Here is a 19,905-nt window from a genome sequence, read left to right as displayed (position 1 = left end):
GGAGAAAGCCCGGACTTGTTAGAAGCTACAGTGTGCTGTACGCAGTTACCAGGATGTATTTGCTGCTGCCTTGACAGTTCCTTTTATTCCTCAAGGCTTTTCCTTACAATGCCTCAAGGCCAAATTAAGCTGTTAACATACAGCCTAGTCTAGAAAGATGATGAGGGAGTTGAAAAAAGATAAAATGAGTGCAAGTAGTAAATTCCATGATCATGCCCTTAGCTCAATTGACCTTTATAGCAGTGATTTTCAACCTTTTTCATCTCATGGCACACATAAACTAATTACTAAAATTCTATGGCACACCAAAAAACATATTTTTTGCCAATCTGGCAAAAAAAGTAAGTATAATTTTGATTCATTCACACTGGATGGCTATTGTTGTGTTGGCTGTTGTCATTTCTTTTTAATTTGACAATCTAAGGGAAAAGAAGTCAGTGTCCCTGACTAAATTAATCAGGTATTGCATGTTTTCAAAATTCTTGTGACATACCAGTTGAAAATTGCTGCTTTATAGAGAGGAATCTTCCTACTAGCTGGCTCCTGAAAGGATGATCCTATAGAATAGCTTGAATGGGTAACTTCATATTTTTCTCTTCCAGCCTTTGAGAGAATTGTCTTGGTCACTCCTTATTTTCAACTTGAAAATGAAAATCAAGTTAATGTGGAAAATGGATAGTAGATACCTAGTCCTCTAGAGCAGTGCCAAGCCATGCCATGCCATGCCATGGAACATTTGGCAATGTCTAGAGTTGTCTTTGGTTGTCACATGGGGGAGGAGAGGTACTACTGACGTCTAGTGGGTAGAGGCCAAGGGTTCTGGTTAACATCCCACAGTCCAATGGACACATTCAACAAAAAATGATCTGGCCTAAGACTTCAATAGTGTCAAGGTTGAGAAGCCTGTCCTTGAAAGTGAAAAATAATGGCTCAGTGTGAGTAATGAGGACAGCCCTGGGCTGAGAGGAGACCTGAGTCTTCATTCCAGTTTTCCCACTAACTTTCTGCAGGCAAATCACATCGTCTCTGTTGGGCTTCATTTCCTTATTTGTAACTTGAACAGACTGGATAAGATATTTACAGACACTTTGACTCCAAAAGCCTGTGACTGATTCTGCTCTCACATAAATGTTATATGTGGTCTTTTCAATAATGTGTTGATAGAAAGCACTGAGCATTTCTCAAAACTAGACTTTATGTGGAAATAAGTTTTTTTCTGCCAAACAGTAGCCCCCAGTTATTACATGGTAGGGTTCACCCCAGTGTATTGTAACTCACATTAAGATTGCCTTCCCTCTGTTGCTCATGAACATATTTTCAGTTGTTTCTTCCTTGTGTTGTTTTTGGCAAATAATGGGAGCACCAAGAACATGGTACCCCTGTCATGAAGGAATTAAAACCCAGTAAGATCGTATGTCACCCATTAAGAAATGGGCAAAGGACTTGAATGGACATTTCTCCAAAGAAAATATAGGAATGGCCAATAAGCATATGAAATCATGCCTAACATTTGCACACGTATGTTCACAGTGGCACTATTCACAATTGCCAAGAGTGCAAGCAAGCCAACTGTCCCATCAGCATATGAATAGATACACAAAATATGTTGTATTCATACCATAGAATATTGTTCCCACTTTAAAAGAAGGAAATTCTGACAAATGCTACAACATGGATGTACCTTGAGGACATTATGCTAACTGAAATGTGTCAGTCACAAAAAGAGACATACTGCATGATTCCACTTATATGAGTTATCTAGAGTGGTCAAATTCATAGAAACAGGAAGTTGTGTGTGGGGTCCCAGGGGGTGGAATGGAGAGTTGTTTTAATGGGCATAGAGTTTCAGTTTTGAGAAATGAAAAAGTTCAGCATATTGATTATACAACAATGTTGTATATACTATTTACCTTATACTAGTTAATACTATTGAACTGTACACTCAGAAATAGTTAAGATGATAAATTTTAAGTTTTTCGTGACAATTTAAAAACGAGGTTACATGCATCTGTCAAAATTAACTCACAGTCAAGGGCCCATTCATGGCCTTGTACTTTAAACACTTCAATTTCTTTTCCCCAGCGCTCTCCTTAACACGAGGGTTGAAAACCAGAACAGAAGTGGAGTCTATGCAAAATTTGTGCCCCCAGTACATGAGCCTTTCTTTCCACCTGGCGGAAACCGCGCCTTAATCATCACTGGTTCTTGGTTGGTACGTACGTTATTAGGGCATCTGCGTCTTTGGCTCGAACTAAAGCAGTTCATTAGGGCCCAGTCTTAGATGTCTTGCCACATTAACTGCCAACCCCAAAATCTTTCAGCCTATACATGAAAGTGCAATTTCCCAAGTTTGAGAGCTACTGTTCTTGTACTACGATGTATGAAAGTAATCATACCAAACTGGTAACAGTGGTTATACCTAGCTTATCAATTAATGGTTATTTTAAATTTTCTTCTTTGTACATTTTTCTGTTTTCTAAATTTTTATAGTAAATGTTTTATAAGTAGAACAATGTAATCACTGATATAATCCAAGAATCCTTCACATCATGAACATCTTGGGAATGGAACTCTTGACATAAAAACTAAAAGGGTTGTAATCTTTTCCCTCTGTGATTTCACAGAATGAAATTCTTCTAGAGAAAAAGACCAAGACAAGTAAGATCCTGAAGCTGAAGTTCCCAAGGACGGAAGAAGAGAGACGGTTTCGGACCCAAAGTAAAAGGAGGCTGGAAGCCAAAAAAGAGCAGCGGCAGAAGAACTTTGTTGACCTGGCCTGCGAGTGCAGTGCTGTCATCTGCTGCCGCGTCACCCCCAAGCAGAAGGCAATGGTGGTGGACCTGGTGAAGAGGTACAAGAAAGCCATCACACTGGCCATTGGAGATGGGGCCAACGATGTAAACATGATCAAAAGTGAGTTCTACACAGGCAGCCAGTGCGACCCGAATTGCTAACGATGTGGCAGGGATGGTTTTGAGGGTAGTTTACTCCAGTTTCATTGCTCGGGCTTTCACAAAGCAGGGACACCCTGCTTTGATAAAGGTACCCTATGCCCCTGCCCTCAGGAAGCTTACAGCGCCCCCAATGGGACAGAGCAGGCATGACAGTGCCCCTTACAGAATGCCTCATAAAGACAAATGCCATATGGGTGACTTTATCCTTGTTTCCTCCTTTTATGTGTTCTGGGTTTTTTTTCCCTCTCCTATCTCTTCTCCAGTATTTCTTTAGGGCTTATTTAAAAAATCCTGCTATTTAATAAGTTCTGTTAATAGTTCTACCAAGCTTTGTATACATTGTTAAACTCTCTCTAGTATTTGAGATTATTTTCCCTCCTCTAAGCATTTTCTTTTTCTAGGGCTTTCTCCTTGCCTTTGGTAAATCTGTTAGAACTTCACCATGGGGAGACCTGGAATGAGCTCAGAGTACCACATTTGGCATTGAAGCAAAGCTCCAAAATAGTCTCACCATTTTCCTGATCCCCCTAGGAGACTGCCCAAATTCCTTCTGCTGGTTGGAGGACCCTATGTTTCTACAAATGAAAGGATTCAGTCCCATCATACAGGGAAATATAATTGTGTTGGTATTAAAGCATGTGGAGCCAAACCCCAACAACATGTCTGAATCCTGGTTCTTTTTTCTCTGTATATTACTATATGGGGTATCCTGTGATGAAAATACCCAAACTAGGGAGACCTGAATACTTGTTCTCATCCTACTGCCAACATGCTTATCTGAAAATGAGAAAATTCTCTCCAGTATTACCTCCAACTTTGTGATGTTATTATTAGGATGGACAATTACTGATTACATATGTATATGCACGTCCTGTTGTGCTGGGCAGCTTAATGTATGCTTTATGGATAGCCAGATTTTTATATTCAGCCTATTTTGTGATTCACGCATCTGTCTTTTTCTTAGAGTCTCTTCTCCTCCTCCCTGATAAATGCTAAGAATATTCCAACTTCATCTTCCTCAACAGGAATCAGCTGTATGATGTATGTCTTACTGTTTCTTTATTATGTGTCTGTTGCCACTGCCAGTATAATTCCCCTCCACTGTGTTTTGCATGTGGCTTGTGCTACTGTGCAAATGGCATTTTTTGCTCTTAATTAAATCTATTTCTTTCCTCTGTACTCAGCTTTTTCTCTTCCATTATATATCATTAACATAACTAGCTGTGCCAAAAGAGGAACTCATGCATTATTTGTATGCAGTTATAATGCAGACTTCTAGATGTTTGGTGGGGGTGAGGTGTAGTTACCTTGCAGATTTACCCCCTCAGTTCACCAGTTAATAGCAAAGGGACCACAGAAGTCAACACAGATAACCTCATAGAGAGACTTATTTTTCTTAAGTTGTCTTAAGAATTGTAGTAAGCTTTGTTTATATGGCAGGTGCTTTTATATGTAACCTATGGAGCATCCACTTGGGACAAAAACCAAGGAAACTGAGGTTTCCTTAGAAGTCAATAGCTTTATCCAAGTAAATTTAGTCCCTTTTTAGACTTTGTAAAAAATGTTTGTAGCTTATAGTGTGAAATTTAAATGTCAAAAAGGAAAATCTGACCCTTTGCTAACAGCGTTCGTGTTCACAAATGCAGTGCAGCAGGAGCAGAGGCAAATGGCAAGGACCAGGGGCTCGCATGAGCGGCCCTCTTCTTCCCTTGTGCTTAAAAACGTCTCCTGGCTGGTGGGTGGTTTTTTGTGGTCTAAGACCCTCAGAATGAACAAGCGACATTTAAGAGGAAAGGCAGAGGCAGAATGGCTTGAGGAAATCTTCTGTTTGTGAAGGAATTATGATGAAATCTATTAGTGAAGCATTTGAAACCATATTTGGAACTTCAGAAAAATCTAAGCGCCTATATTTAGATTTTAAGGAGAAAGCCAATGTGGCCTTATGAAGCACATCTACTCAGTTGCCTTAAATCACCCTGTGAATCATTTCACATTCTGCCCTTGGTCTGCCTGGCAGAAAGGCTGGACCTGATGCCAGGGCCTGTGGCAGGCGCGCCTCGGCCTCAGCTCCACCAGGGTCTCACCATTTCCCCCCGTTGCTTGTTCATGAAAGACGATGGTTTGCTAAGAAAGAGCAGCTGGCAATCATGACTGGTGATAAGAACTATGTGTTTGTTTTGAAGGAGGTCATAAACATTGAGTGAGATGCAATTTATTCTATATTTTAGAATTGCAAAGTGTTGTTGAAAACCTTGGTTTAGACAAGTCACTGCCATTTGAATTTGCCAGACCTTGTGTTCTACAAATAGGGAAGGATTTTTGCAGCGTCTTTTACTTGGAAACTCTGCTGAGTTGGCAGTCACTTCTTGGGGTCTGAGTAATAGGTTGTGTTCTCCAAACACATGTTCCCTCAATGATCTCACTGTCTTCACTTTCATGACTTCTGAGACCTAGAAAGAAAATGTGCATTTGTCTACAATGAATATGTGATTTGATGACTATTGGAATGATGGATAAAATTGTGACTATCATTTTTTATCTATTCTGGAAACCTTCCCCCCTACATAAAAAATTTAAAAAGTGTCTTAAGGTAATGGTAGGCTGTGAATAAGTTTTTGAAAGTTTAATAGTATCCAAGTTAAAACTCTTTTGATTACATGTGTTGGAGAACAGCCAAAGCTAGCTTAAGAGAAAAGGAAATTTGTTTTAAAAGGTACAAAGATGTCTCATGCTGCCCAAGAAACCAGGCCTCAGAAGACGCTGCAGCTAGGACCTGGAGCTTCACCCAGACTCGTGTCTATATGCCTGTTTCTCCTCTCTCTACTCAGATGACTTTATTTCTCTGCCTCAGAACCCCTCAGAGAGAAATATAGCCATGCCACACCTCAAGAATTTACATGTTAATGTTTCAGACATACCCATATCCTAATTCCAAATGCTAACAGGGTGATGGGCCCAGCTTGGGTATATTATCAGTCAGAGCACAGGACAGGAAACAGACCCCTGAGGTACTTTAAGCAGGAAGTGAATAATACAGGGGACTGGGTACTCATAAAAGCTCTGGATGGACTGAAGAAGCTGGGTTTTTGTTTTTGGCTTTTTTGGAGTATATTTTATTGATTATGCTATTACAGTTGTCCCATTTTTCCCTCTTTATCCCCCTCTGCCCTGCACTCTCCTCCCAGCATCCCCCGTCCTTAGTTCATGTCCATGGGTTGTACATATAAGTTCTTTGGCTTTGAAGAAGCTGGGTTTAGCCTGAGTATCTAACATCTGGTATCATTCACTAGAGGAGATTCTACTTTGAGGACCTTCTGAAGAGCTTTTCAGTTAAGAAGGCTTTGCGGTTGTGGGTCAACATCTGACAGCTGGAGAACAGAAATGAATGAACTCTGCTGCAGAAATGCCAAAATGGGAAGTGATGCCAGGCTTCAGTTCACTTCTGTTTCCAAGTATCAAGTGGATCGGACAGTGGAACTTAATTCACAAAAGAGAACCTAGTTGTAAGGAAGCCTAGGCAATTTAGGGTTTTCATTTGCATTCCCATCTCCAATTAGAACAGGGTAAAATGAAAGTTGAGTCAATTCACACTATCTACCATAGATTATGTCTCTGCCTATGGCTGACTCAGCTGTGGCTAGGGAGTCAGGGATACACTAGTTACACATGAGTGCCTGGGACGCACCCTGTGGGCGGGAAGGATGGTTTATGAGCTGGACAGATAATCCAAGTGGAATTCCCCACCCACCAGAGATCCTTTCACAAATATTTATGGAGGCCCAATCACATGCTCTGTTTAGCAACTAGTATATCTGATGTGGACTTGAGTTCAGAAGCTAGAGTGGGGAGTTGTGAGCAAGGATTTTCATATTTGTTATTCCATGAATGCCAATTTTTTGTTTTGCTATGGGAACATTATCATCTCAATGTTTTGCCTTCAAATAGGCTTATGAGTAACAGCATCTTCTCCCTCTGCCCCATAGCTGCCCACATCGGTGTTGGAATAAGTGGACAAGAAGGCATGCAAGCTGTCATGTCAAGTGACTATTCCTTTGCTCAGTTCAGATACCTGCAGAGACTGCTGCTGGTGCATGGCCGGTGGTCTTACATCAGGATGTGCAAATTCCTACGATACTTCTTTTATAAGAACTTTGCATTTACTTTGGTTCATTTCTGGTACTCCTTCTTCAATGGGTATTCTGCGCAGGTACTGTAATTATTATTTATTTATTTGATTTACAGTCTTGGTGTTCTGTCTCTTAACAGCTGATTAAGATACATATTACTTTTCCAGAATTTTTCTGGTGCTTTAACAATATTTTATTTTGCCTTTAAAAGGGTAGAGTTTGCCCCTGGTCTGTTGGCTTTTGTCTGTGTCTTTGCTTTCACTTTAAATGTTGTTCTAAGTTACTTTGCCATTAAAGAACAGTGATAACAAATGGTTCACCTATGAAAGTAGAAAATTATATGATGACCAAGGCTAAAGGGATTATGTAAATTTTAGATGAGCATAGATCTATTTTCATGACTCCATATGTTGTTGGAGTTTATTGTTTTTAGTTTTTGCTGAAACAGGAATGGTGGGCATATATAACATGTTAAAATGGTGACAGAGCAGAAAAAATATCCTTACTGAGAAGTGAACCTAAGTCAGTGTCTGTGATTGCCCAAACCTCTTTGATGCTGTCACAGAAAAATGGTATCAGCACAGCCTCAGAAACCAGAGCTGGGAGCGACCTGGAGCAGGATTGGGGCCTTCTTCCTGCTTCCACGTAGGACTGCTTGTAACTGCTCCTGCTGAGTAGGCCCATTTCCTGTGTCCCACCCTGAGGATGGGTGTGTCCGCAGCCTCACTTGTCCCTTTCAGAAGCATACTTCTTATATTCATTCAAATTCTGTTTTACCAAATTTTTGAATGGCAATGCTGGACTTACAAGATAAAAGTAGTGAAAATTTCAATGGTACTTAACGTGCTTTTGAATGTATTTTATGTATTCTAGCTCATTGAGAGGCACAAGGATTTGAACACTGACTCGATTTCCAGCTTTATTCAAATAGAATTGACTTCTTTCCTAGAAATTTTTGGAGGGTACATCCCCCCCACACTTATTTAAAGCAAAAATCAGTTTCTATGGAATAGTTTTTTATTCTGCCCATTACATGGAAACAAAGTCATGCCATCTGCAGGTATAGAGGAGGGGTCTTTACTATGGCAGAAGTGCCCACTCAACCTGGGAACATCCCTCCTTTTACAGCAGATGAATGCACATCCACTACGCTGGCACTATGTCTTGGTTGATGACACAGGCTCTTTCTTCTCCTCCTAGACTGCGTATGAAGACTGGTTCATCACCCTCTACAACGTGCTCTACTCCAGCCTGCCTGTGCTCCTCATGGGGCTGCTCGACCAGGTAGGAGCCATGTGCTGACAGGGACACTTGGAAGGCCCCTTAGAGAAGTCCAAAGCAACAGTACTTCAAGGCACTCTTTTGGTTTTTCACGCGGTGCCGAGTAAACCCTATTATAGTGCTGTTGTCCAGCAACAGGAGGAACGGCTGCACTCCTTGTTGAACAGTAAGAAGAGAGGGCTTTTGTGCCTGGGTTGAGTTCACTCACAGGAGTTTATAATCTTCCTTTGGACGCTAAGGTTTTCTTGATAAGACACTTGATAGTATAGTATGTCTTTATAATAACTTACTCATTTTAAAGTAAATTATTTTAACACTTTCTAAAACTTATTGTTTAATGCCCAAATTAGTTCACATTCTATCTCATAGTAATTCTTAGACAAAGTGCTTTTAACGCATAAAAAGAATAATTTGGAATGAACTCATCCACTTGTATCTGAAAATACTTTCCCAGAGAATTAGAAAGAATATATTCTCTGAGGAGGTAAAAATAGCTTCCCTACATTTTTTCGACATTACTAATTTGCTCTTTCCATAAATAGCAAAATAGTACACTTCCTTGGACTAAAGTAGTGAAGTAGATTTCTGTACGCTGAAACCATTCATGACTTTATCTTCTTTAGTTTTTGCCTTCATAGAACCTAAGCTGAAACCCTTTGTGACACATAAGTTGTATTTCTCTGAGTTCCTTGATTCTTGATGGACAGTACACAACTCTTGTGTTTTCCCCTTAAGGATGTGAGTGACAAACTGAGCCTCCGATTCCCTGGATTATATACAGTGGGACAAAGAGACTTATTATTCAACTATAAGAGATTCTTTGTAAGCTTATTGCATGGGGTTTTAACATCGATGATCCTCTTCTTCATACCTCTGGGAGCTTATCTGCAAACTGTGGGACAGGATGGAGAGGCGCCTTCAGATTACCAATCTTTTGCTGTCACAATTGCCTCTGCTCTCGTGATAACAGTCAATTTCCAGGTACGTGGTTTTAGTCACCTGTTCTCAGTATCTGTTGGTACCTATATTTCCCTACACAGACCAGCGGGCACATCCAGCTGGCTCCCACTCTCCCTCCAGCCAAAACTCTGCCACTTTACAAAATACGAATGCTGTTTTCACCCCTTATAACCAAGCACATTTCCTTTTTCTTGACTGAGCCAACAATAGTTTGCTTATTCAGATTCCAGCCAAATCGTGCCTATGTTGCTAAATCCTTAAGTTCTCTATTTCTTGCTAACATCCCAAAGTGAGTGCTCTGTTTTTCTCTGATTTCCCAACAGATTGGCTTGGACACTTCTTATTGGACTTTTGTGAATGCTTTTTCAATTTTTGGAAGTATTGCACTTTATTTTGGCATCATGTTTGACTTTCATAGTGCTGGAATACATGTTCTCTTTCCATCTGCATTTCAATTTACAGGTTGGTATTTTCTCAATTCCAAAAATAAATGCACAGAAAAAATATGATTAGAGTCTGATATAACTTCTGAGTAAGTAAAAACACAGACTGTACATTATTGCTAGTGACCATTAATGTCCTGAGTACAAACCGAATGGTGATGGTGGGTTGGAAAGGTGGTTATGTGATGGGAGGAAAGCAAATTAGAATAAACTTAAGATACAATTGCATATCTGTTAAGTTTGATTAAAGCTCTCCCTCCCATTAAACCTAATACTGGTAGCTTATTGGGAAATTGAGAATACATGTATTGCTGGCAGCACTATAATACAGTTTGTTCCAAAACGCTATCTGAAGATACATAATGAACTATAAAATTTTCTGTATATTTTGACCAGTATTTCCACTGGGGGAATATATTCTAAGGTAAAACACACCAAATTTTGGAAAGATGATCTTTACAAAGATTGTACCATAACATTTCTAATTATTTTTTTTAATGGAAATAACCCAAAGACCTAAGAGTATCAAATTAGCTAGTCAAAGTGTAAATCCCATATGATAGAATTCTAGAACTCAAAAGTGGGCTACATCACTGGAGATCTGTATGCAAAGAAATAAATGTAGTTATAGAAAACAAAACAGTGTACAACTGTATAAAATATATGACAGCCCCTGCCAGTGTGGTTCAGTTGGTTGGGCATCAACCCATAAACCAAAAGGTCCATGGGTTCAATTCCCAGTCAGGGGACATATCTAGGTTGCAGGTTCAGCCCCTGGTCAGGGCACAAATGAGAGGCAACTGATTGATGATTTTTGACCTCATTATACAGACCATGCCATTGAAATCAGTTCTGAGAGAGTATTTCCCTCTTTACCTTGTAAGGAAATTGAGTCATGGAGAAATAATTTGCCCCAGATAAGAAAACTGGTTATGGCAACTCCTGAATTAGGACCCCATTTTCCCCCATCTAAAAATAAATAAAAATCTTTTATTTTTATACATATATCTATATATAGATATATATATCAATTCATGATATATAGATAGATATATATATATAACAAATTGACAAATGCTAGAATGAATTTGAGCTAATAGCATGAATTGGAAATGATGAGCTCTTATTTTGAATAGGGTAGCTTGGATTTACAGTGGCAAAAAAAAAAAAAAATCCCCATGAACTTGTTTTCCTGTGAAAGATTAGTTTTTTATTTTGCTTTGTTTTATGACCAGTTTTTGGATTGTAAAAGACATTTGGTGTGGCAACTCTCTTCTTCTTGGGATTGAGATCAGTTTTTATTATTGCATTTTTCTTTACTGACTCTGTTTTAAAATTTTAGTACCCAGTGACTTAGGCTATTCCCATAGGGAGTGGTTTTTAAACCCATACAAACGCATCAGTATAAAAACCACATTTAAAGAATAAAGACCACTATTTTTAGAAACTTACAATGTAAGTACAGAAAGTGTGACAAACTTGGCTCTAGTTTTAAAATGTGGTAGATCTATAATTACCTGATTGTATTACAGAAGTGAATCATTACTTCCACTGACGTAAACTAGAGGCCAAATTGCAGTGGAAAATGCCTAGAACATTCGGATGTGGGTCCTAATTCAGGAGTTGCCATAACCAGTTTTCTTATCTGGGGCAAATTATTTCTCCATGACTCAATTTCCTTACAAGGTAAAGAGGGAAATACTCTCTCAGAACTTTCACTGGCATCATCTGTATAAAACACCTAGTACAAAGCCTGTCACACAAATGACAGTGCCAATTAACATTTGGAGTTTCAAACCAAAACCAGAAATTGGAACGTCCTTTTTTTAAGTTCCCCCCAAAAATACATAAGCCTAGATTGCCTAATGTCACATTTTTAAAGAATGTGATGTCAACAAATACACAATTTTCCCCCTTATTTGTTTACTTATGCACACTTGCCTTGTTCCAAAGAATTTACCTTCCAAGTCTGGTTTTGCCTAATCTGATTTTCAAATGCTGATTCCTTGAGCAGTGATGGGATGATTTGGGAGGGTAACCTGGCTGCAAAGCTTCACCACAAAGAATCCAACTACAGACTGTGAACCAGGAACTACGCCCTGAGGATGAGAGTACCCCTGTGACGCCTTCTCCTTCTTCCTACAGGCACAGCTTCAAATGCCCTGAGACAGCCATACATTTGGTTGACCATCATTTTGACCGTTGCAGTGTGCTTACTGCCCGTCGTCGCCATCCGTTTCTTGTCAATGACCATTTGGCCATCAGAAAGTGATAAGGTATAGGAAAAAACAAATCTTTCTCTTAACTCTGAGTGCCTCTCACAAATCAAAAAAGCATTTCCCAAAAACAGCTTTCCTACACAATTCTAAACTTGTGGGAAGTTTAGAGTGAATACCTTTAATGACTACACCTCTTTCTCTAACTCCATCTTGCAAAGAAGTCCTTTGGGAAGCGCATTTTTGTTTGCTTGCTTTTTATTACAAAAATTACCAAACATAAAAGGGAGACTAGTCTAGAATCCCCATATAGCTATCCTATTGATTTAACAATTACTCTATTAACATTCTGCCATGCAAATATTAGGTTGGGGTGTTTTAGGTTGGGGTTAATAGGTTAGCAGCCTTCAGGCTATGTTGATGAGCAACTTAATGTCATTAAAAAGTACTGAGGTTCTTTCCATCTTTCCCCTCTACTATCTTCATTATGACCTTCATCTTGAAGCCAAGGGCAGCTCTACAGCAGCTCCGGGCATCACATGCCAACATGTCCATATCCAGCGGATTCCTCTATCACTTTCCCTCAGGGGCCTGGGAACTTTACATGGAAGGGCCCGCATGCCTCCCTCCAGTCTCATAGGCCAGAATTAGGTCATATGCCCATTGGTGGCCTAGTAAAGAGCAAGGGATATCAGTCAGTGCCACCTCGGAATGGCTTCTACATCCCAGCAGGAACAAGGCTGTATAGCAGAGTGGGGTTCTGGATAAACTCAGTTTCCATCAGAGAGTAGGTGCTAAGCAGACAACCTGCAGTAACCCCTGGATCTCCCTTTTCCACGGACCACTGACAAGTGAATCCAGTAGCAGCAAGGGGAAGAATTTTCTCCTGAACCTGAACCAGTCTCCAGAACTGGAAAGAGTAGAGCTTAGTAGCTGAGGTTCCCCATCTTCCAGCTCCAAGACCTTGGAAACTGTACATAGCCTTCCTTTCTCTTTCTCTTCCCCCGACCCCATGTGTCCGTCCCCCTCGCCATACCCCAACGCCAACATGGTGTGGGTAAGCCCGGTCTAGCTGCCCCATTCATGCTCGCTCCTGCCCCCCTCCTTTCGGCCAGGCTTCCTCTGCCATTAGAGGCCTGCATCTCCATTCCGTCAGCCAGTTCCCTTTAGCCTTGTCGCGTCTCTCTCCCTCTGTAGATTCAGAAGCACCGCAAACGATTAAAAGCGGAAGAGCAGTGGAAGCGGCGGCCGAACGTGTTCCGGCGCGGGGCGTCCTCGCGGCGCTCGGCCTACGCTTTCTCACACCAGAGGGGCTACGCGGACCTCATCTCCACCGGGCGCAACATCCGCAAGAAGCGCGCGCCCCTGGACGCGATCATCGCCGACGGCAATGCCGAGTACAGGCGGACTGCGGAGAGCTGAGGCTCGGTTGCGCGCTGGCCGCCGCCAGGCGGGCGCACGGAGATGTCTATTTTTTTATAAAACTCTCAGGACTATTTTTTAAAGATTGAACTTGTCACAAGGACTTTGAAGACATAACCTTGATGACAAACTACTTGGATGGGACTATTAAGCAATAGCAAAGCCAAGAATACCTTTTTTTAAAAGTCCGATTGTTCAACTGTTTATGTTCATTACGATTCAAAGGGAACTTTTTAACCCAGTCTCAATCTAGGACTACAGAATTAGAAAATACCCTGTATTTCAATTCAAATGGTATTGAATTATTAAAATCGAGTTCGATTTTTCAGCCTGGGATCTTCAACTACAATTTCCCAGAGATCTTTTATTTACAAGGGTAATGACAAAAGGTTCCTGAATGTTCATCACCTGGAAGCTCAGTGGTCCACAACTTTTTCAGAGTTGTCAGTGTGCTGCATGGTTTCCTGTTCTCAAATTGGTTTAATAATTCAATTCAATCAAGGAAAATTAGTTCGGATTTCCTAAGTACAAGGTTTCAGTTTGTTTCCATTTACTACAAGGTTAAAATAGCACATTACATACCGTTACTCTTACCATTCCATATTAGTTTAGCTACTTCTTGTAGCACTTTCATTTAAAAAAAAAAAAAGCACTTAAATATTTATGGGCTTTTTAAAAAGCTTTAAAAAACTGAGGATATCAGTGATAAATTGCAGAATATTTTGCAAAGCTTTCTTTTGAAAAGCAAACTTTGTGCCTGCCTACATGTAAAGTATTTTATGAGACTTGAACAGAGACCTCTTTTTCACTTGTGATATCTTAAGACAAAAGGCTGTTGGTAGCCACATTTCTAGGACTGAGAGGCAAAAGTTATTTTTCCAGAAGATTTCTTCATTCCAGGTCTTTCAGAGTTTCCATGTTTTAGTGAGGATGCATAAGTGTTTTCAGTAATTCCGTTCTTTAGGCTGTGAACGTTCACATTATCTGTCTCACTGAATTCCTCGATCTCAGTGTGTACATAGTTCATCTTCTTGGTATGATGAAAGAATGTATGGCTCTTTATGGAAGCAAATATCTGAAAGTTTACAACTTCTCTTTATCTTGTAAATAAAAAATTGTAAGTTGTTTTGTGTGTGTGTGTAAAGAAAAGTTAGCTTGTGTAATTCTCAGTTTCAGATTTCTCTCCTGTTTTGCGAATTGTGGGAAAGGTCGACAATGCAAATGTGTCAAAGACTTATGTTGCTGGGTGCAATAACAATTTTAAAATGCAAATTGCTTTGGATAAATTATTTCTACATTCTGTAAATCTGAGATTTAATGTATATTTTTGTTTAAAAAATAAATGATTTAGTAAAATTTTTGGAAAGTGTAATCTTTTCAAATATCTTTTAAGTTGGCTTATTTATTTTACAGTTGCATATATGACATGAAAATCTAGGCCTGCAAGGTTTCCAAAGCAACGTAGGGGTCCTCTGGTGGTGAGAAATAAAGTTAGGGGCAGAGTGCAATGTGTTAGGGGAGAAATGACTGAGAAAAGGTGATCAAGCTTTAAAGGCAGATGGTATGGATTTATAAATTTAGTTGATTAAGCAGTGGTAGAATTGAGAGGATTAAGTCCAATTCTGAAAGAAGTTTTACTGTGGGTCTACTGCTTTCAGCTTCACACCTTATGAAGAAATCGTTCATAAGAGAAAGAGTCCATAGATGTGGCAAATTTGCCACAGCCAGCCAACCTTCAAGAACCACCACCTGATCAGTCAGCAACCATCAACATCAAGGCAAGACACTCCACCACAAAAAGATTACAACTCACTGAAGACTCAGATGAGGGTTAAGCATTTTTTGGCAGTATTTATCAATTTAGTTATGTACACTGTTGGGGTTTGTTTGTTTAGGTATAATGCTACTGCACACTTAATAGACTATAGTGTAAATACAACTTTTATATGCACTAGGAAACCAATAAATTAGTGTGATTTGCTTTGGTGTGATACTTTTTTGTGGTGCTCCGGAACCAAACCTGCACTATCAACAAGGGATGCCTGTGTATCATTTATACTTCAAGAGACACTGCTTTTAGACAGGAGAAAAGACAAATACCATTTGCCCACTGAGAGTCATCTTGCAGTTTCATTCTAAAGTGTTTCCACTGAGCCAAGGTGCGTAATAAGCCAGTCTATGGAAATCCTATAGGAGGTTTCAGGTTACCATTGGCTTTGGGATTCCCCCCTGCCTTCAGCTTCCTTAAAATTTTGTGTGACCAACAGGAAAATAAATGTATGCTGATGGAAGAGTTTAATAAATGTATCACTAAGGACTATTTCTAAAGATAGAGTTTTGGTTCAAGTGTCTGGAAAACTTGCATCAAGATTCATTGCAAACATTTTAAATAAATGTGGACCAAGAAGAGCTCTTTTCAATTAGCCAGGCTTGTCCAAGACTGGGATATATCTCAGGATTTTGTGGCTTGTGATGAAAATACTTTCATGGCCTGTTCCAACAGCAAAAAACTTCATAAATCATCAGCAGGGCCTCAGCCTTAAGAGCCTCATTTCTTGCTAAACTGATGCAACGAATGTTCTTCAAACTAATCAGGAGTTCTTCCTCATTGCTCAGAGGACACAACTCCTCCATTTGACTGTCTTCACTTTTCTCAAAGGCTACCCCAAATCCCACACTGTACCCAAAATAATGCAATGAAGAAATTCACACAGGCTAATGTTAATTGTGCTTTTAGGAAGCAATGACTTGCCAGGGCACATACAGCCTGGCGAGCATGTAGGGGGATTGGGGCGGATCCTGAGAGCAAAAGTAAGACATGGAAGGTTGCCAGCTCCAAGGTGAAAATGATTTGGTGTAAGTGACCACCCTGGTTGGAGTGTAGAGATTTCACTGGAGAGCTGAGAAGGATCCAGAACACAGGAAGGAGGACACTACTGCATTGTACTAGAAAGAAAGGATGGGCACTGAAGCAGGAAAGTATAAGGGTTTTATGGGAGGACTGTCAGAGAGCTCCTATGTAATGGCATGATGGAAAAAGACTGGTCACTTGCTGAGAGCTGGAGCAGTGGAAAAGATCTGCACAGTCTGAGACATTCTGACTCTAGTCAGAATTCTCCAGGGTGAAGGGGTGGGGGAAGGTGGGGAATGGGGCAGGTGCACTGGCAGCCCTCAGCAGTCTGGTTGAAGGCTTAAAGGTTGGATGCATGCAGGATCATGGAACAAAAGAATAACAATGATTAACTATTAATAAAAGTTCATTCAGCTTTTAAGTAAAAATAAAAGACACATTTTTCATTTTCACCAATAATTTTATTGAACGCACTCACTGTTTCGTTCCACCACCTTCTTCCATCTTTCAGGCAACTTCATAATTCCATCTTCCCAAAACTTTTTATCTTTTTGAGCAAAGAATGGTTCCAGGTGCTTTTTGAAGTCTTCCAAGGAATTGAAATTTTTTCCATTAAGAGAATTTTGTGAAGACCAAAATAAATGAAAATCCAAGGGGTCAAGGTCTGGTAAATATGGCAGAGGAAAGAACTTCCCAGCCAAGCTGTAATAGTTTTTGCCTGGTCATCAAAGAAGCACGCAGTCTTGTGTTATCCTGATGGAAGATTATGTGTTTTCTGTTGACTAATTCTAGACGCTTTTTATCAAGTGCTGCTTTCCATTCGTCTCACTAGGAGCAGTGCTGGTTGAAATTAATCATTTGGTTTCCTGGAAGGAGCTCATAACAGAGGACTCCTTCCCAATCCCACCATATACACAACATCACCTTATTTGGATGAAGATAGCCTTTGGTGTGGTTGGTGGTGGTTCATTTCACTTGCTCCACAATCCCTTCCATTCCACACTATAGTAAAGTATCCACTTTTCATTGCTCTTCACAACTGGTTGTAAAAGCAGAATGTTCTCACTATGTTTAAGTAGAGAATCGCATGCAGAAATATGGTAAAGAATGTTTTTTTTGCTTAACTTACTGTGGATCCCAAACATCAAAGTGGTTAACATAACCAAGCTGGTGCAAATGATTTTCAGCGCTTAATTTGGATATTTTGAGTATGTTGGCTATCTCCCCATGGTATAACGCTGATTGTTCTCAATTAATGTCTCAATTTGATCACTATCAACTTCAACTGGAGGATAGTCCAGTGAGAAATCTCCAGCACGAAACTTCGCAAACCACTTTTGACACATTTGATCAGTCACAGCACCTTCTCCATACACCGCACAAATCTTCTGTTGCGTTTCAGTTGCGTTTTTACCTTTCTTGAAATAATAAAGCATAATATGCCGAACATGTTGCTTATTTCTTTCCATCTTCAGTATTAAAATGGCTACACAAAAATTCACCAAATTTTGGTAAGTTTTTTTTTAATGCATGCTGATATGGCAGCTGTCACAATATCATCTAACAAAATTGTTTCAAGTGAAGTTAAACACAACTAAGGGCTACTAAGTCCAGCTTATAGGGAAACCTAACAAACTTTTTGGCCAACCCAACATATCCTACTTCAGAAGGCTCACTAGGTGCCAAGCACATAGTAGGCATTTTTGCATGCTTGATCTCATATCACCCTCACAGCAATCTTTCCAGAGAAGGATTATCATCATTTTACAGTGAAAAAAAAAAAAAATTGTGGCTCAGAGAGGTTAAGGAACCCAAACAGGGTAACCAAGTCCTGTGTCCTACAGTAACAGACAGGTATACCCTTGGAGATATTGTGGGTTCTGTCCCAAATCACCACAATAAAGTCAGTCATAATCTTTTTGCAGGGGGAGGGTCGTGCCTTCAATTTCTACAAAATGCCACATGTGCAGAGCCAATTAAAGCCAAGTGCAATACAACAAGGAATCTTAATGATAAGCCCCAACTGCACAGAATTATTATTCCACCCCCTTAAATGGTGGGCATCTGGCAGTACTTTAGCATCTCACTGTTATTTTTTTAGAATGAGATTATAGAAAAAGTGCTTACAAGCAAGCAGTCCACAAACATAAAGCCAGGGAATCACTGAACGAAATTAATGAGCAAACCTAGATGTTCATAATGAACTCTACAACAGAAAAGAAAGTTAGGTTTTCAGTAAATTAATAACTACACCTTAATTATAAGTCTCACTTTTCGTTTGCAGCGTCAAGCTGGTTTTAAAGCTTACTGAGATTTTGGGGCAGTTGGACGTATTTGCTGATTAAGCGAACACTAAGCTTCCCGGCCCCGTTCCCGGCGTTGGAAACACAGAAAGGAGCCCTCGAGGCACTTACAGTGACTTGCTCCTTCTCTCTCCGAAGACAGTTTTGAGAAGCAAATAACGGAACTTGAGAAAGCTCTAAAGACGTCCGGAAATTTGCTCGAAGATGACGCCGAGAGAGAAGTACTACAAGGACCAGCGCTGCACTCCTCACATGCAGGTGTACTGCGCAGGCCTAGAAGCACGACTAGGTGAAGGAAACCGGAAATGGCCCAGAGAGGACATGGCGGCGGCGGCGGCGCGTACCCTGAGCTCGCGCTACGGTGGCCCGTGGGGGTCAAGACACTGGTAGGGAGGCGATTCGCATGTGGTTCCTGGTGGAGTGAAAAGGGCTGTCAATCCAGAGAGTAGGGCAACCCAGAGTGGGCACGGGGGCAGAACAACGAGGAGCGCCGGAAGGGGGCGCCCGGAAGCTGGCCAGAGTCGGAGGAGGAGACAGAAGAGCAATACCATTCATTCGATTCATTTGTTTTATTCCTTTATTCATGAGCATCCATAAGCTTCAGTTTGTTCTTGGAAGTGACCCCTTTCAACGCTGCATTAAAGGAAAGACTCCTTGCTTCTGGAGGGAGCTGGACTAAAGGAGACTAAGACATAATTATCAATTGCTCGCTGAGGGCAAAGCTCTGTGCTAAGTGCCAGGAAAGTATTATCACCTCCAATTTAGTGGTCACACGTAAGGGCCACCTACCAGACACAGTGAGCACAGGCCAGTGCAATGCGGGCTGTGGGCAGATAAGAAGAGAATGAATGCCCCTGGGAAAGAGGAGGTGCAACCCGACCACTTTGTTTATATTACAGGGGTAGAGACTGAGGGTAGTGGGTGGAGGGGATGGCCTTCAGGAGCTGTGTTCTCTAAAGATTCCTGCCTAACAGCTTCAGTGCAGGCCATAGACATCTCTATTATTTCATGGAAATGACATACCTGGAGACTTCTCTGAAACCAACGAACATACCAAAAACTAATGTTACACATCCCATTATGGAGGAGATTGCATCCTACATAGGCTAGTGGTTGAAGGCATATATATGGCACCCTCATGGAGTGTCATAACTGACTCCCATTAGAGCATTCAGCTATTCTTTCAAGTAGCTGCCTCTGAGTAATGGGGCATGTATCTGTCCATTATTGCCACAATAAAGCTGTGTTACAAAAATGCTGCAAAATTTAGAGGCAACACAGCAATCGCTTAGTCTCACCCTTGCATCTAGAGGTCAGTTAATCTGTGGCTGAGTTCGGTGTGCAGATT

The 19,905-nt window shown here is 40.6% G+C and overlaps 1 protein-coding gene and 1 long non-coding RNA gene across 3 annotated transcripts in view; one reads left to right on the top strand and one right to left on the bottom strand.

Annotated features, from left to right (window-relative positions):
- The window catches only part of ATP8B1 (ATPase phospholipid transporting 8B1), a 107,204-nt gene extending 92,533 nt beyond the window's left edge, over positions 1 to 14,671 (top strand). For both annotated transcript variants that reach the window (XM_054583724.1, XM_054583725.1), the window contains exons 21-28: positions 2,083 to 2,212; positions 2,625 to 2,913; positions 6,938 to 7,161; positions 8,282 to 8,365; positions 9,098 to 9,343; positions 9,646 to 9,784; positions 11,911 to 12,041; positions 13,179 to 14,671. In XM_054583724.1, coding sequence (XP_054439699.1) covers positions 2,083 to 2,212; positions 2,625 to 2,913; positions 6,938 to 7,161; positions 8,282 to 8,365; positions 9,098 to 9,343; positions 9,646 to 9,784; positions 11,911 to 12,041; positions 13,179 to 13,403 — 1,468 coding nt within the window. In that variant the 3' untranslated portion in view covers positions 13,404 to 14,671. The remainder of the gene's footprint in view (positions 1 to 2,082; positions 2,213 to 2,624; positions 2,914 to 6,937; positions 7,162 to 8,281; positions 8,366 to 9,097; positions 9,344 to 9,645; positions 9,785 to 11,910; positions 12,042 to 13,178) is intronic.
- A 2,022-nt stretch (positions 14,672 to 16,693) lies between these two features.
- Positions 16,694 to 18,870, bottom strand: LOC129078901 (uncharacterized). The gene is made up of 2 exons (XR_008530004.1): positions 18,669 to 18,870; positions 16,694 to 17,740 (listed from the first exon to the last, which is right to left on the bottom strand). It is a non-coding gene; the product is annotated as an uncharacterized LOC129078901 (long non-coding RNA).
- Positions 18,871 to 19,905: the final 1,035 nt, after the last annotated feature.

Source organism: Pteronotus mesoamericanus, unplaced genomic scaffold, assembly GCF_021234165.1.
Source record: "Pteronotus mesoamericanus isolate MK-2021 breed Mesoamerican mustached bat unplaced genomic scaffold, CSHL_Meso_final contig_74, whole genome shotgun sequence".
In the NCBI taxonomy this organism is placed as follows: Eukaryota; Metazoa; Chordata; class Mammalia; order Chiroptera; family Mormoopidae; genus Pteronotus; species Pteronotus mesoamericanus.
The sequence above is the reverse complement of the archived record's forward strand: the minus strand, read 5'-3'. Positions and strand labels throughout refer to the sequence as shown.